This window comes from Astyanax mexicanus, chromosome 17 (assembly GCF_023375975.1).
Source record: "Astyanax mexicanus isolate ESR-SI-001 chromosome 17, AstMex3_surface, whole genome shotgun sequence".
Classification (NCBI taxonomy): Eukaryota; Metazoa; Chordata; class Actinopteri; order Characiformes; family Acestrorhamphidae; genus Astyanax; species Astyanax mexicanus.
In genome coordinates, this window is record NC_064424.1 from 46526368 (window position 1) to 46543982 (window position 17615).

Below are 17615 nucleotides of genomic sequence, written 5' to 3' on the forward strand. Positions count from 1 at the left end.
TTATATATGTAAAATAGTGCAATATAATTGCATTCATAGTACATTATAAATACAGGATTTGTAGGATGTTACCCTATTTGTTTTCTTTATTTCTTTATTTTGAGTTCTTTATTTTAATTTTTTGAGAAAAGCAAAGCTTTACGTTTTAGTTTTTAAAGAAATATAATTATTTAAATGTTAAATTAGCAGCTCTAGAATATTTTTATTTCAGTTTTTTATTAATAGTCTGATCATCTGTAAACTCCTTTCTTCTATTTTTTCTTCAAATCGTCTTTAAAAAAGACCAAACCCCCCCCCCCCTCTTCCCCTCTCCCCCACCCTGAACTCCATATCTGTTTGTGCCATTCCTGAATTTCTTATTTTCACACTCAGTCCTGTTTTTCTCTCTCTCTCTTTTCCTGTCCCTCCATCCCTCCATCCCTGGTGCACTTCTCCCTCTTTTCCTGCACAGTTTGTTCCTCTGTCCTCTCTGGAGGCGGACCCTCAGTCTCTCGCTCCTCCTCTTCCTCCTCCTCCTCTCCCTCCTCCTCCTCCTCTGTGTGGGGGGGTGTTGGTGGGGGGGCCAGGCTCCTCCCCCCACTTCTGCCTCAGCAGTCCTGGGGCGTCCACTCCCACCAGGCCTTCCTGCTCTACTGCCTGGCCCTGGGTGAGTGGTACCTCTGACCTCCAGTCTGACTCTCTCTCTCTTTATTTCTCTCTTTCTTTCCATCTTTCTATCTTGTTTTTCTCTTCTCTTCTGTTATACCATCTCTCCTCTTCTTTTCCCGACTCTCCTCTTCTCTTGTCTCTTCTTCCTCTTTTGACTCAACTCAACTCTTTTTCCCTCGACTCTTCTCGACTTGACTTTGTTTCCTACTCTCTCAAGTTCTTTTATTCTTTTGTTTTCTTTGCTAATCTTCTTCACTCTTCTCAACTCTACTCAAGTTTTCTTTACCTTACTCTTTCATCTAATCTCTCGCTCTCTTTTACTCTCTTTTGTCCTACTGGTTCTTCTATTCTCTTGTCTTCTCTTCTGTTACACCATCTTTCCTCTCTTCTCTCGACTCGACTCTTCTCTTGTCTTCTCCTCCTTCGACTCGACCCAACCCTTTTTTTTACTCTCTTCTCCTCTTTTCGACTTTTCTCAGCTTTCTCTTTGCTCGTCTTCCTCTCTCAACTCTTTTTAACTCTTCTTTTTGACTCTTCTCTTCTTATTTCATCTCTTCTCTTTTTAAACATTTCTTACCTATTCTCTTTGCTTGTCTTTCCATCTTTTCTTGGTTTGACTCGACTGTTCCCTTTCCTTTTCAACTTTTTTCTCTGCTTGTCTTCTCAACTCTACCCGAGTCTTCTAATATACTTCTAATAATCTTACTAATATCTCTCTCTTTTTTATTTGTTCTTCTCTTCTCCTGTCTTCCCTTCTGTTATACCATCTCTCCTCTTTTTTTCTCGACTCTTCTCTTGTCTTCTCTTCTTTTTTGACTCCACTCAACTCTTTTTACTCTCTTCTCCTCTTTTTGACTTTTCTCTGCTTTTCTTTTTGCTTGTCTTCTGGAATTTAACTCAACTGTTTGTGTTTCTTTCGGACTCTTCTCTCCTGTTCCTGTCTTCTTGACTCTTCTCAACTCCACTCTTTTCAACTTTTTGTCTTTTCAGCTTTTCTCAGTTTTTCTCTTTGCCTGTCTTCTCATCTTTTCTTGGCTTCCCTTGACTGTTCCCTTTTTCTTTTCAACTCTTCTCTCTGCTTTTTTTCTTGACTCATCTGAACTCTACTTCTCTCCTAGTTTCTCTTCAATTAATTTATTTTCTTAATAAGATACAGTTAGTTTCTCTTTTCCTCTTCTCTTCTCTTCAGTTTCTCTTTTCTTTCACTTTTTTCTCCTCGGTCTGTCTCTTCCCTCGTTTCTCTCTCTGCCTGCTGTTGCTGTGTGCTGTGGACTGTGTGTGGATCTCTCTCTCCAGGTCTCAGTACTCCAGACAGTAGAACCGGGTTCTCCTCAGGCTGGGGAGTACAGGGTTCTTCTCTGCTCTGTTTCTCCTGTATCTGTTAGTTTTGTGTATTTTGAGGAGTCTGTTGTGGAGTACTGAGGCGATGTGTGTGTGTGTGTTTATTTGAGAGTGATGCATGTTGCCAGATATTCTACAAACACTCATATTCCTCATGACTGGGATCTGCAGATGGAATATATGGAGTAAATAAGCAGGATTTGAGCTTCCTGTTGACTTACTGGACTTGTTTGCACACAGCAATAGCCGAAAATATATTAAATTTTTATTAAGATTTTTTTTTAAACAAGCTGTTTCTCAAAGATATCAGTTTGTCACTTGGGACTTGTCACTTGTTTCTTTATTTTTAAATGTGTTAAATCAGACTTTATTCCTGTGAGACTGGAGTGATGGACTAGACGCTGAAGAGTCGTCTCAGAGGAAATCTTTAAAAAAAAAAAAATCACCAAAAAAGTTTAAAAAAGAGTAAAACATGACATGATGATCAGAATGGATATAATTTTTTTTTTAAATATATATTTTGGTTCAGTATGTATTTGACATGCTCCAATATGAACTATGGTGATGCCTGTACAGTGTAAATATAAGTACATATGAAATTCAGCCTGTACATATTTTTTCTTTAATTTTTAGGGAGCTTGAATAAATTTTGAATTTAAGTCTGATGCTGTTCAGTTTTTTCTTCACTGAAATAAATCTAATTTCCTACAGTTGTTCTCATTATTTTTCTGTATTTTGTCTTGTTTTGTGTAATGGTTACTGTTTATAGTAAAAAAAATAAATAATAATAATTACCCTTAATAAGCCAGTAAAAGGGGAAATGGAATCAATCCTTCAAGAAGCCGATACGATATATAAAATAAACATGTTAAAAAGTATACTGCGTCATTAGCAACTTCGAGAAACATTTATTTATTCTTCTGAACTATAATTCATCTGTTATAGGAAGATAAATCTAACCTTAGTTCAAAATTTTAATTCCACCTTAAATGCAGCAGGTTTTATAGCTGCATTTGCACAATTTAAGGAAGTTCGAAGCGATTTGATTGGATCAGGATTAACCAGGATCCACTTTTATAGTTGTAATCCAGTTCCAATCGAAGCGTTGTTGTAGCAGAGACAATTCAGAGGTACTACTAAAAACTAAAATCTTGTATTTTTAAGATAAAGCTGAATTTGATCTCGAATGCTAACTCTCCATTCCACCTTAAATGTAAAGCAGCCTCTCTCGAAAGTGAAGCTACTACAGGTCTAGTGCCTCTGCTGGCTGGTTGCGGTGTAAGGTCCCAGTGATAACTCCGCCCATCCTCATTAGTTTTAATGACAAAACAGCTCCACCCATTTTTCATCTTATTTCTCTTTTTTAAAATATCTCTTCATCTACAGTGTTTAATACCAAGAATAAGGCTACATTCACACAGCAGGTAAACATGATTTTTACACCAAGAAGAAGAAGAAAAATTACTGAGTAAAGAGGAAAATGGACCACAGGAGTGAATGAAGGCTTTAGTGGTGAAAAAATGATAAAACAGTTTGTGTAGCAGTGGCAGGGTGTTCCTAATAAATTGGCTAAATGTGGCTACAGATCATGATGCATAGCTGCAGCACTGCAGTAAAAAAAAAAAACAAAAAAAAAAACCCGACCGTGGCTGAATTACGTGTCCAGCTGCAGCCTGAACTCCATTATAGCTCTTGAGATTCAGGCTGGGATTAAAGTGAAACTTAACGTGAAGCATTGCTGTTTAGCACAGTTTAATTCTGCGATAGAAGGCGGAGCTACAATTTTACATGAAGTGATTGACAGCCTTGGCTTGAACAGATCAGCTGTTGAGCACATCCTTCTTCTCAGCAATTTCCCAATTTGTATTATTAATAAAATTCATTAATATGGTCTTCAGGTTTGCAGTGATTGGTTCCGGCATGGCTTTGGGCTGAACGGGGTGTGAGCTTGGTGTGTGTTGAGTTGGGGTGTGTTGGGTTGGGGTGTGAGCTTGGTGTGTGTTGGGTTTTTGTATAAGTACCATTTGTCCTTCAGGTCCCAGTGATGTTAGCATTCATTGGTATGCGAATGGGCGGAGACTCCATACTGCCATTAACGAGTACAGACACACCTTTACCCATGAGTCTGTGCTGGTGAGCAGCTGGGTGAGGGAGGAGCCTCTGAGTAAAGACACCCAATACCAGTGTATCGCCATCTCCAGATCAGGAAACGACACTTCAGAGACTGACCTTCGGCTCAGCAGTGGAGGTAATGATCCCAGTCTGGCTTTCAGAAGACTGCTGGTGTGTGTTGGAACTCACGCTCAGTTATACTCATGGATGACATGTCTCTTTATCCAAACCATCACTGATTGGTGGAAACTTCACACTAGACCTCGAGCAGTTTGGACTGTGTGTCTCTCCACTCTTCCTCCAGACTCTGATCCCTTGATTTCCTTTAAATGAAATGTAAAATGTACTGATGATCAGTGATGGTTTGGAGAGACATGTCTGTCATCTGCTGGTGTTGATCCACTGTGATTTATTATCAAGTCTAAAGTCAGTGCAGTTTTGTTTTCCCACAAAATCTTACAGCACTTCATATCTTACAGCTTCCCTCTGCTGAAAACAACTTTTATGGAGATGCTGATTTCATTTTCCAGCAGGACTTGGCACACTGCCCACACTGCTAAAAAGTACCAATTGGTTTAGTATAATATTCTAATTTTCTGAGACACTTCTGTACGACAGATCTGTAATCACAGAGCTGATTTACCCAGTGCTGCTTAAAACCGTCTGACAGACTTGTGTCAATAAAATATTACCTTTTTTTAATTGTGGTGAAAATGACTAATAATAAGGTTTGAAAAAACATTTCTGCTGGAGATTTTAAACACTGTTTAATCATCATCGTTCACTGTCCTCCGTTCTCTATTACACACTCCTGTCTCAAACTGAAACACCTTGTAGATAAATTAATGTCAGAGACAGAAGATCTGAATCTGTTGCTGCACAGTTTAAAGTGTTGCCCATCATCAATCCTTCATTGGTTGTTATGGGATGCTGACCACAGAATGCTGTTGGTGGACTGTTCTCTGTCCAGCACTGATGCTGAGGTGTTTAAAAACTCCAGCAGCACTGCTGTATAGGATCCACTCGTACAGTCAGCACAACACATACTATCACCTCATTCAGTGTCACTATAGTGGTGATAATAATAATAATAATAATAATAATATAAAATGCAGAAAAAAAAATTAAAGGACGCGGGTTTGACAGGTGGAGTGTCAATAAGAAAGAAAGTGGACTTCTACAAACATTGGGGGTGTTCTAAAACTTTTGACCAGTCGAGTATAAAATTACTGTTCCGGTCATTTTTTGATTGTTTTTACTGTTTGCAGATGAAGCCAATAGTGTCTCTAAAGAGTTAAACCAGTGGAGAGAAGCTCTGGCAGAACATGAGCACCAGCTTCAGAACTGGAAGAAGGCCTGGGTAGGTACACACACACACACACACACACACACACACTCACTCAGCTGAGGGTGAAATCTTTTCTATACTCTTGTGTGTCTAAATGGTGCCATTGTTCTGTGGTTTCCTTTGGTTTGGTACTGAGCGTGTGTGTGTGTGTGGTGCGTGTGTATGTGCATGTATGCGTGTGTGTGGTGTGTGTTGAATGTGCAGAAGCAGAAGGCAGAGAGGAAGCACTCATGGCTTCTGACTCGCATGCTATCCTAACATACCGTGACAACAAGTTTCTGAATCAGTTTATCTGATTTTGCTATTTATAGGTTTATGTTTGAGTAAAATGAACATTGTTGTTTTATTCTATAAACTACAGACAACATTTCTCCCAAATTCCAAATAAAAATATTCTCATTTAGAGCATTTATTTACAGAAAATGAGAAATGTCTGAAATAACAAAAAAAAAAGATGCAGAGCTTTCAGACCTCAAATAATGCAAAGAAAACAAGTTCATATTCATAAAGTTTTAAGAGTTCAGAAATCATCAATATTTGGTGGAATAACCCTGGTTTTTAATCACAGTTTTAATTTCATGCATTTTGGCATCATGTTCTCCTCCACCAGTCTTACACACTGCTTTTGGATAACTATTATATTATAATTATAATTATATATATATATATATATATATCTGTTTCTCTGTACAGGAGAGCTGTGATGGGCAGGGGGTTCTCTGAGTGAGCTCTACGGCTCCTCACCAGTTTCTAAATCGCCACCCAGTTCCACTGATCCAGTGAGTCTGAGTGAAGTCTGGGCCTGATCACAGCCTGAGAGCGGCTCACACCCTCACACACCTCACACACACCCTCACCTGGTTGAGACCACATACACACACACACACACAGACACCTATCCTCACCTGGTTGAGGTTCTACACACCTGAGGAAGACACCTCCACCCTCGTTCTCTCTGTAGGATGACTCTGGGACGGATCTCCAGTTTTTTGAGGGAGAACTTGGTTTTCAGAAAGAAAAAGACTTTTAAAACTGAAGGAGGACGAGGAGCAGGACTCAGTTCAGGATGGAAGGGGATGATCTGCAGATCTGTGAGATCTTCCACAGTGAGGGTCAAGCTCAGCTTCAGTTATCAGAGCAAGAACTCAAGCTCATTATAGAGATATAATCTGTAATAATCTGTGTGCTTTTAGAGCTCTTACCCATTTCTGCTTCGTTCAGACGAGCCAGTGTGTTGAATTGTGAGGATTTTTACTAAATCCTGCAGTTTTGTGTTTTTGCAATAAAGATTTGACGTTTATTGGGTGTGTCCTGAGTCAATCAGCTCCATATACTACATCAACACCAGCAGATATCAGACATGTCTCTCCAAACCATCACTGATTGGTGGAAACTTCACACTAGACCTCGAGCAGTTTGGACTGTGTGTCTCTCCACTCTTCCTCCAGACTCTGCTCCCTTCATTTACAAATGAAATGTAAAATGTACTGATGATCAGTGATGGTTTGGAGAGTCATGTCTGTCATCTGCTGGTGTTGATCCACTGTGTTTTATTATCAAGTCTAAAGTCAGTGCAGTTTTGTTTTCCCACAAAATCTTACAGCACTTCATATCTTACAGCTTCCCTCTGCTGCTGACAACTTTTATAATGATGCAGATTTCATTTTCCAGCAGGACTTGGCACACTGCTAAAAGTACCAATTAGTCTTATTATATAATATTCTAATTTTCTAAAACACTGATTTTTGGGTTTTTATAAATGCTTAAAATAGATCACTGTGTTTAATACATCTATATAATATATGAGTTTCACATTTTCAACTGAATTACTGAAATAAAGCAACTTTTCAATAATAGGGTCTCTGCTCTGCATTATAACTATTACTAGCACGACAGCGCCCTCTATTGCCTTAAAGGATTTATCACACACAAAACATTCAATATGAAAAAGGTGTTTTTATTAAACTGTACAAGATAAACTGGAATGATAATGTGAAAATTTTTTGGTCTTTTGTTGTTTTTTTATTATTTGGTCACAAAAAGAAAACGCAAATAGTTCCTTGATTTTAAAATAAACACTATTCTGTACTGCATTCTGGGGTGAATTCAGGGTGAATGGATCAGTGTTTTAGTTTACTGCCATTAATGGAACAAAAAACACCATATAAAATGATTATTTTCTGTAATAGTGAAGACGCTTTTCCCTCATACTGACACATGAAATTAAACCTTGTATAGACTCACAGTCACCCTTAATTCACCCCATATCAACATCACAATCATAATCCTTATTTTTCTTTTAATCATATAGAATTATCTTTATGTTCACAAGCTCAAATAGTCCAAACCTGATTCTCCAAAACATACTTTTACATTTGTCTAAACCACAAAATACACATCCTTGAATAGTAGTTTAGGATTCCAGATTACAGTTACACCCTGCTGCATTAAACTGCATTAATTAATCCAGTTCACTGGATCTGATATCAAAAGGGCTTAATAATTAGCTAAGAAGTTAAATCAGGTGTAAAAACACTTATTATGCAGGTCTACAATCTACCCCCGAGCTACAACACTAGTTTTAAGCCTACACAGCATTTTAAATGGAGATTTTCCACTGAAAATATAGTTTACTAGGCTTAATTCCTGTCCAGAAAACCACCCATGACCTCTTAGACTATGTTCAGACTGCAAATCCCAACCCAATTTGTAAACATATGATCGTAAATCACATTTAAAATGTTGTTTCTGGCTGTCCAGACTCTCAACAATCAATCTGGATATAAAATAAATCAGATTTGAGCTCTCAGTGTGAACACAACCTATACATTCTGATCTACAGGTGTCTAAATTCAGCTCTGGTTAATCCAGTTCACTGGATAAATCCACATAATTGATGTTTCTGCTTGATTACACCTGATTTAACCCCAGCTTTAATAATCAAACCTTACTTAAATCAGTTTTAAAGCATCTCTTAAACTGAATGTAACCAATGTTTCTCTACAGTACAAGCTTTCTTTGGTCCCCTTTTCCTGAAAGTGTCAGTAATTTGGCCCGAGTGCTCCCCGTACAGACGTTTCAGTGCTTTAAACAGATACAAGTGATCAATTAACCTTCTTTTACCCAAAGAACAACAAAAATAAACACTGTTTTTTTTTTTTTAAGGCATCGGTGCTCAAAATGCAGCAGAACTCTCGATGGTTTGTAGTGATGTTCAGTTAGACAGGCACAGCAGACGTGATTCACATGTTTAAAAGCCCTCTTTCAGATTCACACCGTTTCTTTCAGACACACATCCTCTTCATTTCCTAACTGAGCGAAGTCGCTGAGAAAAATCCAGCTCGTCTACAGGAAGTCAGTAAACTTCAGTAAAGGTTGCAAGTATTCACTGAATACCAGAATAATCCACAGGAAGGTTCCAGAAGATCTGAGGGCCACAGTCACCATCGTTATTTTGGAAGAGGTCTTCTAAACAACAGGATGTGAGGCTCTGGAAGACAAAGAAAGAAAAAAAATGAGAAATGCATTTTAGGGCTGCATCGATTAGTCGATATAATCGACAGTGACGATTATATAAAAAAAAAATAAAAATAAAAATGATGATTCCAAATGTTCATTGTTGACAAATTGTTAATTTGCAGCACTACACAAAGTACAGGGGACAGTAAAAAGTGCCCAAATACAAAATATTACACATTTCCTCACTAAATATCAGCACTTTCCATATTTAAAGGTCAATGTTCTGGACATTTGAAGGGCTTTTAAATCCCTTGTTCAGCTGTTTCTATCAATTTAAAGTGAAGAAGCAAGCAAGCAGAGATGAAGGACATGGCAGACATAATCGTCGATTAATCGAATAATCAGAAAAATAATCCAAAATAGACATTAGATGCAGTCCTAATGTATATGCCATTATTTTTAACAATACCGTAAAATAGTCATGCTGTCGAGCTCAAGATTCAAGTGCTTTGTTTATTGAAGGATATGAAATGTTTGTTTTCACTACTTCAGCAGAATTCTCTTAAAATAAAACGTGTTAAAAAGGGGTAAAAGGTCACCTTAACTTAGAAATACTGACCAGGTTCATGAATCATATAATGCACCCATCCCAGAGACTGCTGCACTCCCAGCCTCCTCCACTCGTCCTCCGACATCAGGTGAGACTTGGGCACCTGTTTGGCGAGTTCTCGAGGTAAAACCACATGTCTGGTGAGAAAACAGAATCACAAAGTTTATTGGCACTGCTGTGTGTGTGTGTATTACTGTGTATCCAAATATAGATTAGCTCCTTAGTGCTGGATACAGTTTTCTAGGTGGACGGTTGTTTCTGGTTAAGAGTAGGCTGTGTGTGATTGGCTGCCAAGTCTGTGACTAAAAAGTCTGTGACTTGTCTTAAGATATGAGAGATTGTCAGACTTTAGTCGACTTTTAGTCGACTTTTAAGTATTTTAAGAGTTGTGTAGTGTATCCTTCGTGAGTCCTTTGGCAAGGCATGTAAATGTTATTTTTTACTTTTTACAGAGTTTGTATAGAATTTAAACAACTACACAGCACACATAAAAATCACGTTATACTCATACTGACCCAGTAAAACACACAGAGTTAATGCAGAGTCTGAAATCTCTTTAGAAAACCCAGTTGTCTTTAGAGATTTAACTTTTATTACTTTATTTTTGTTTTTAAATGAAACTAAAAGAGTTTGCTGACTTTTAGCAGCAGCTCCCACACAGGAAAAGGCCTGAGAAACCCGGCCAGCAGCGTGAACAGCCTCTTTACTCTATTGACTGATTATTATTATTAATGTTTAACAGTAATTTAATCCTAATTTTGGATTTAATTTAATAAATCCCGCTGTACCTGTCCGCTCGCTCACCTGTACTCGTAGAGGTCGTCGTTGTATTTATCGGAGTAGTAGATCTGTTTGTGTGACATTCCGAAACAAAGCGCTGAGAAAAAAACACTAAAACACTCCGAATAACTCCAAATTAATCCGGATTAAACTCGATTCCGCTGTATTTGAAGCGAATAATCGCGTGCTGATCAGAACTGCAGCTCCTGTTTCCTCTCCAAAGGAATTCAATGACTTTTTTCAAACGCCGGATTGAAATGAAATTCCGCCTCTCTGATTGGACGAGGCGGAGTCACGTGACTGTAAACCTCCACTGTCATTGGTGGATGCTCAGACGACACAGAAACGTGTTCGACTTCCGATCAGAGAGCGTGTGGAGCGGAAACTGCACACTCCATACTGAGCTCTGAGTTACTCAAACACTAGAGGGCGCTACCGAGGGAGTCTAAAATTAATGGATTTATTTAAAGCTTTTGAGCAAAATCAGAGTTTTTTTAAGCTAATAGTGGCGTCAATCGATTAAAAAATTTAATCTGATTAATCATGAAAATATTCTGTGATAAAATGCAATTAATCGCTTGTTCTTCTTAAAACACAAGTGTTAATAGTGGATATTTAAATGCAAATAAAGCTGTAAATAAAAATGTAAATGTAAAGGTTTGTTATCATTAATCAGTTTGTTGTGGTGTGATGTGTGCCGGTGTGAAGGATCGTATAAATCAATAGGGTATCGGAATGGTAACCTATACTACTGCATCTCAAAAAATTAGAAAATAATTTTTTAAAAGTTACTTTATTTTATTAATTCAGTTTAAAATGTAAAACTCATATATTATATAGATGTTATGTTGATGATTATGGCTTTCAGCCAATGAAAACCCAAAAATGTACCAGAATTTCAATACCAATATATTATATAGATGTATTACATACAGAGTGATCTATTTTAAGCGTTTATTTCTTTTATTGTTGATGATTATGGCTTACAGCCAATGAAAACCCTAAAATCAGTGTCTCAGAAAATTAGAATATTATATAATAAGACTATTTAGTACTTTTGGCAGTGTGGGCAGTGTGCCAAGTCCTGCTGGAAAATGAAATCCGCATCTCTATACAAGATCAGCAGAGGGAAGCTGTAAGATATGAAGTGCTGTAAGATTTTGTGGGAAAACAAAACTGCACTGACTTTAGACTTGATAATAAAACACAGTGGATCAACACCAGCAGATGACAGACATGACTCTCCAAACCATCACTGATCATCAGTAAATTTTACATTTCATTTAAAGGAAATTAAGGGAGCAGAGTCTGGAGGAAGAGTGGAGAGACACACAGTCCAAACTGCTCGAGGTCTAGTGTGAAGTTTCCACCAATCAGTGATGGGTTGGAGACTGTTTTCCATTGTTTTCATTGGCTGTAATCCATAATCATCAACAATAAAATAAATAAACGCTTAAAATAGATCTCTCCGTGTTTAATACATCTATATAATATATAAGTTTCACTTTTTTAAACTAAATTACTGGAAAAAAGTAACTGTTACGCTTTTTAAATCCATTTGAAATCTATCTAGTTGTATTTATTCCACCAGTTTTAACACATACAACACGTTTCAAGCCAGGTTATGTACAGTTTATTGATGTATAAACAGATATTCTGTCCTCATAAATTAGCACGTTTACATTTACATATTACAACTTTAGTGTTATTGATATTTCAGGAAAGTTATATACATTATAACTCTTCTGTTTCAGCCAAAGGTGATTCCTAAGTCTATATACAAGACCCACACAGTCTTTTTTTTAATCATTATACACTTTTTTCATTTATCTGTTTGTTTTAACCGGAGTAGGTTTGAGGTGTTCTAGTACGGCTAGATGAAATGATATCTCATTTCGATGACATATTTACAAAAATCATCTAAAAGCTGATGCCAGACCAATGGATGAAACACCACTGTGGGAATTCATGTAACAACCAGGGAATAATAGATTATACATAATATAGATTTCTGAATATAGATTTGTGAAGAACATGTGAAGTAATGGTTGGAATACTGTATACTTTTAAAACTTTTTTTTGAGTAATCCCATATAACAAAGGGCCTGAGATCAAGACCTTTAATCCAGTTTCCAATATTGGCCATTTTTTTTGGTGATTATTGGTAGGTGTGGCATTAAATAGGTGATAAATTAATCAAAACATCCGCTGAGACAGTATTGGGCCAAATGTAGTTTAAACTAGGCAACCGAAATGTTGGTAAAAGCGTTAATGAGTAAATCCCATATTATAGCAGTAACTGCAGTTTCAGCAAATGCAGTACAGGCAAATTTCTGTATTATACTTGGCAACCAGGGTGATAGCAACTACTGCACAGGCCAATTGCTGTATTATACTCAACAAATTGGTTAATGGGACATGCAGCACTGGCCAATTGCTGTATTAAACTCAGCACTTGGGGTGTTGGTACATACATCACAGATCAATTGCTGTATTATACTCAGCAACCGAGGGTCAAATTTGTCTTCAGGAAGAAAGAGAACCCAGTATAGGTCTTAACTTGGGGGATTTAACTTTTGAGCAGCATCAATAGACAGCTTGAATTGTATTCGGAGGAAAGCGCCAGATCACCAGCTCTGATACATCAGCTAATAGAAGCCTGTGTCAGCATGCTCTCAGGGGAAGAGCATGGTCAATTGTCCTCTCTCGGGCTCTGGCTGCTGATAGCAAGAGGAATTACCCAGGGTGTGAACTTTGGGTTTGCTTTGGGTGTCAATTTACTTTAGGTCATATACAACATTAGGGTTGTCATTACTGTGAAATGTAATGCAAGTGCACGTCAGAAGAGCCCATTTCGTAAACTTGGAGACTAATCTAGTCTAGGTTTAAATTAGGAGATTGGAGCATCTACAATCTCGTAATCTGCCTCGACTGCATCATACTGGTTGTCTGTCTGACTTGGTGGATATTCCACCATAGTGAATCCTTCTGAGTCCTTCTGAGGCGTGGCGTATTCACTGGCCTCCTGCTTGGTGATGAGCTCATAGTCCAGCCCAGCTTCTCCTGTAGGTTCTGCTGCCTTAGGTGTGGATGAGCAAACGTCACTGGCACCAGATTTCTGTTCTTGCTTCACTTTCATCTCTCCATGTCCCTCAGCCTCCTCCTCGACCTCTGCCGGAAGTAGAGGAGTCAGGTCCAGGAAGGGTTTGTGGGGTGGTGTTATGGGTTTGACTGTTTGAGGCGATTTGATCGAGAGAGTTCCAGTGGGTGCTTTAGGTCTCTTTGTCTTTTCTGTCTTTTTTGTCTTCCCCGAAACAGTTTGGGCAGCGAATTCAGCAGCTGCTGATTTTCTGTCTACAGTTACCCAGCTTGCGTCCCCTGAGGAAGACTCTGTGCTTATGTCAAGTGGTAAAAAAGCCTCTGCAATTTCTATATCATCTTCTGACGGCAGGAAAACGTCATTTCCTGCCTGTGTCATCCTTTTGCCGTTCTTTGTGGATTCATCCTGAAAAGCCACACGCCGAGTCTTTTTCACTTCCATCGTTTCCTCAGGTTCTAGCTTTTCTACCTGAAGATGTTCACAAGGGGATGAGCTTGCACTGTCCCTAAAGAAATCAGTGATTTCCTCTTCAACCTGTGGTCCAGACTGGTACCTTTCATGCTGTGCAATGCCAAAAGCGTCCTCAGAAAACATCTTCACCCTCTCCACCGTACGGTCACCGGTCAATTGAACTGCCCCTGCTAATGGAGTTTCGTCTTTGAGTACAAACTTCTCCAGGTAGCCTCTGTCTTCTATGTCGGACTCCTGACTGTGAAAGGACTTCTCCGAGGTCACGCTCTCCGTGTCCTCTTGCTTTATCCTGGTTCCTATGGCATCCGCATACAGATCTGTGTACATGAAGGCCAAGGCTTTTGGCTCCTCCAGCAGGTTCAGATCTATAATTTTTGCAGGTCCCTCAGGGAGGTAAACTGGGGTAAGTATCGTCTCCTGGCTACCGAACAAGGCGGATCCGCTTTCCTTCAAAGGTGACGTGGGCAGATCTCCTCGGTTTGCTCCATTCCTTGGTAGGATTTGTTTGTCTGGATCGCTTCCACCACCATAAAACACCTCGTCCACATGTTCACTAGCAATCTCCAGGCCACTGACTGATGCTGAATCGCTTGCAATTTCCACTTCTGGTTTTGCATTGAGAGTCTTGTCTTTACTTACTTTATCTTCTGCTTCCTGCTCTGTCGAGACCTCAGGCTCATCGGAAGCCTCCAATGTAGGAGCTCCTCCTGCTGGTGTCTGATGGTCCAGCAGTGTGAACTTCTCAAAGTAGTCTTCGCTAGTGGCTCCTTTTCGCGGAGGCTTGATTGGTGAAACCAGGACTGGTTCGGGAACTGCCTGGAGCATGGCTTGAATGTCCTCTTTTGGTGTTTCCTCAGGTTCTTCGACGATGTCTTGGGCTTTGACGACAGGAGTTTCTTCCAGGTAGGACAGGTTATCCTCCAGCCCTTTGCTTTCCTCCTCATCCACGGTGAATATCTTTGGTGGCGCAATGATGTTCAAAATCTCGGATCCCTCAGAGACCAGGCGGAAGAGTCGCTGGTTGCCCTCCTCTTTTGGGTCTTTCTGCTCAACTACCTCTGGTTCTTCCTCCATTTTCATGTTAGGAAGAGATACCTCCACCATGGCTGGCCTTTCAGGTTCCCCCAGTCCTTCTCCCATTGTCTCCGCTTTCTTCTCAGCTTTACTCCTCTTCCTCTTCTTCCTCCTGATCAAGTGGTCCTCATCCATTATAAAGATGATTTTACCGGCTGCTTCTGGACCTGCTGGAGCTGCAGGAGGTTTTGGAAGCAGACTATAGCAGGGTTCTGTAGCAGCAGAATTTAAGTCTGAAGCCCAGGGGGTGGAGCAGCGACTGGACGACGTCTCCCAGACAATCCCGCTGTCCTCGCTCTGCACTGTGACCATGGAGAAGGCTGGGTCCATCATCAGACAGTGTAGTTTGGGCTTCACTGCCACGTCATGGACGATCTCTCTCAAACTGGAAGAACAAAAATTAAGCTGGAGTTACCAAAGTAGAACATATATATATATATATATATATAGTCATAATTTTGTGCTTGATTGGTGTAAAACACAGAATTATGTCATCTGACCCGAGTTTCTCAACCCAGGATTCAATAATCAGCTCATTAAAAAGCACTTTAGAGTTGTAGGGGGTGTGATAAAAGCAGGGACTCTATTAAGATAAGATAAGATAAGATAAGATAAGATAAGATAAGATAAGATAAGATGGGAAAGATTTTAATATAAATTTGCAATGTTACAGCAGCACAGAGGACAGGGCAAACGAAGTAGCATGAATATACAAGCAATATATAAAATAGAAAAATAAAATAAATATTTTAAACTATAATAAAAAAAGATAAAATATTGCACATTAAGCATATTGCACATGATGGTGGTAAACATATTAGCAATACTAACTAAACATACTGTACATACTAACTAAAATGTGCAGGGCAGGGGTGCTTCCCAACCAGGGATGTGAAACCCTGATCTGAACCATCAAAACTGATGTGTAAAGTTTTTTGAACACTTTAAAAATTCTACATAATCTTAAGTTTATTGAAATAAATTAATTCATTCATATTGTGCACATTACATTAGTAGCTACAGTCATCTTATTACAGTTTTGATTGGCTTGTCCCATCTATCAACTATGATGATATTAAAGTGATAAATATGCTGCTAAGCATCATATAGCTTTACAACTCTGTCCTCAGTTTAGCAGCATGGCCTTTTACTACACTTTGGCATCTTAATATAAAATCAATACAAATACACAGATTATAATAATTATGAAAAAGTTTTTACTTAGAAAATATTTTTTAAATGTGTTTTAGATTAAATATTTTATTTTAAAATATATAATTAAAATGTTTATTTTCTATATAAACTGAATGTTTAAGTTTTTTTTAAGTTTTGTAATATTTTTACTATTTTTATTATTTTATATAATAATTTGACATTATACTTATACATTATACAAAAAATAGGACAGTTTTAGCAATGAAAATGCTTGTTATTTGAATAGTATAATTATTAGTTAAAATAAAATAATATGACATAATAAATTAAAATTATATTTATATTTGTGTCATATTATTTTATTTAAAACTTAATTAAGAAAGTGTAAATATAGAAAAATAAATGATAATACATTTTTTTATAATTTTATTTGCAAAGGATATGTATTTTTATTTTTGGCATTTTTGCAATACATATGTAAATATTTAAATAATGGAAAAAAAATTAAAAAATAAAGCTAATTAAAAATTTTTTTATATATTTATTATTATAATTGAAATTTATATTCTATTATATTTATAGTAAACTTTCAGAACAATCAGAACATAACAATTATAAAGAATTAAAATGTATTAAAACATTTATAATAATAATAAAAATAAATAAAACTGATATTATTTTTTATAATGGAACACTATGCATAGATCCCTGCAAGCATTTTTATATTATTATTTGTTGCAAAATATATAAAAACAATATATAAACCATTATGCTCTCTTTTTTTGCAAATTTTTATGCATTCCAAACTGTAAATTTGTACATCAGCTTGATTAAAGTGTAAATCACCTGTTACTCAAATCTTCAACCTCATCCTCTACATTCTGAGCTCCTTCCTCCATCACTGCATCCTCCAGTATAGTCATCTGATTATCCAGATCCATTTTCTCCATTATATCCATGTTTCCTGCTGTTTTTTAGCATTAATGTCGAGGGCAGCTGGGAGCCGTGCGAATGCTCACTTCATGCCATTACAGAAGAGAGATCTTCCTCTTGCTCAGCATTATCTCGAAATAGCCAGACAGGCATCCCACATGCTCTCAGCTCCCAGCTCCCGGCTGGTCTGTAAAACTGCAGCTACAGATCATTTCTCATAAGACCTCTCTGATACCTCAGTGCTATTACACCAGTCTGCTCACAATGATAACTTATTTAAATATATATATATATATATTTGTTTTTAATTAGCTTGAAAGATCTGGAAGAGAGCAACGTTCTCTCAACTCCCAGAAATCAATATAGCAGTTCACACACAGATGCTGGAGAGATTTCTCTTCTGCTCGCCAAAGCTAAAAATACCTGCCTGCTCTGGGACATCACTCTGGAGTTCAGAGGCCTAACCCTCATATACACACACATAAATACAGCAGAAATAAAAACAAATATGGGTTTGGGTCTGCAATGAACACTTTCATTTGATTGCAGACGGTATGAACCCTATATACAGCTCTGGAAAAAAA

At 37.9% G+C, this 17615-nt stretch overlaps 3 protein-coding genes across 4 annotated transcripts in view; 1 reads left to right on the forward strand and 2 right to left on the reverse strand.

The window, feature by feature from the left end:
• The window catches only part of sema4d (sema domain, immunoglobulin domain (Ig), transmembrane domain (TM) and short cytoplasmic domain, (semaphorin) 4D), a 266298-nt gene that overhangs the window by 80269 nt on the left and 168414 nt on the right, over positions 1–17615 (forward strand). Inside the window, exons 17-20 of one of the 2 annotated variants that reach the window (XM_049466338.1) lie at positions 452–646; positions 4025–4237; positions 5370–5461; positions 6143–6749. The exons of the other annotated variant lie outside the window; for it this stretch is intronic. Of the exons in view, the coding sequence (XP_049322295.1) occupies positions 452–646; positions 4025–4237; positions 5370–5461; positions 6143–6172 (530 nt within the window). The 3' untranslated portion in view covers positions 6173–6749. Of the gene's footprint in view, positions 1–451; positions 647–4024; positions 4238–5369; positions 5462–6142; positions 6750–17615 lie in introns of those variants that run through there. 2 annotated transcript variants of the gene reach the window in all.
• zgc:86839 (CKS domain-containing protein) lies at positions 7386–10539 on the reverse strand. The gene is made up of 3 exons (XM_007252780.4): positions 10323–10539; positions 9528–9655; positions 7386–8939 (listed from the first exon to the last, which is right to left on the reverse strand). The coding sequence occupies exons 1-3, from the start codon at positions 10379–10381 to the stop codon at positions 8899–8901; spliced, it is 228 nt and encodes a 75-aa protein (XP_007252842.1). The 5' UTR covers positions 10382–10539; the 3' UTR covers positions 7386–8898.
• Positions 11916–17273, reverse strand: si:ch1073-398f15.1 (cardiomyopathy-associated protein 5). The gene is made up of 2 exons (XM_007252778.4): positions 16945–17273; positions 11916–15328 (listed from the first exon to the last, which is right to left on the reverse strand). The coding sequence occupies exons 1-2, from the start codon at positions 17055–17057 to the stop codon at positions 13189–13191; spliced, it is 2253 nt and encodes a 750-aa protein (XP_007252840.3). The 5' UTR covers positions 17058–17273; the 3' UTR covers positions 11916–13188.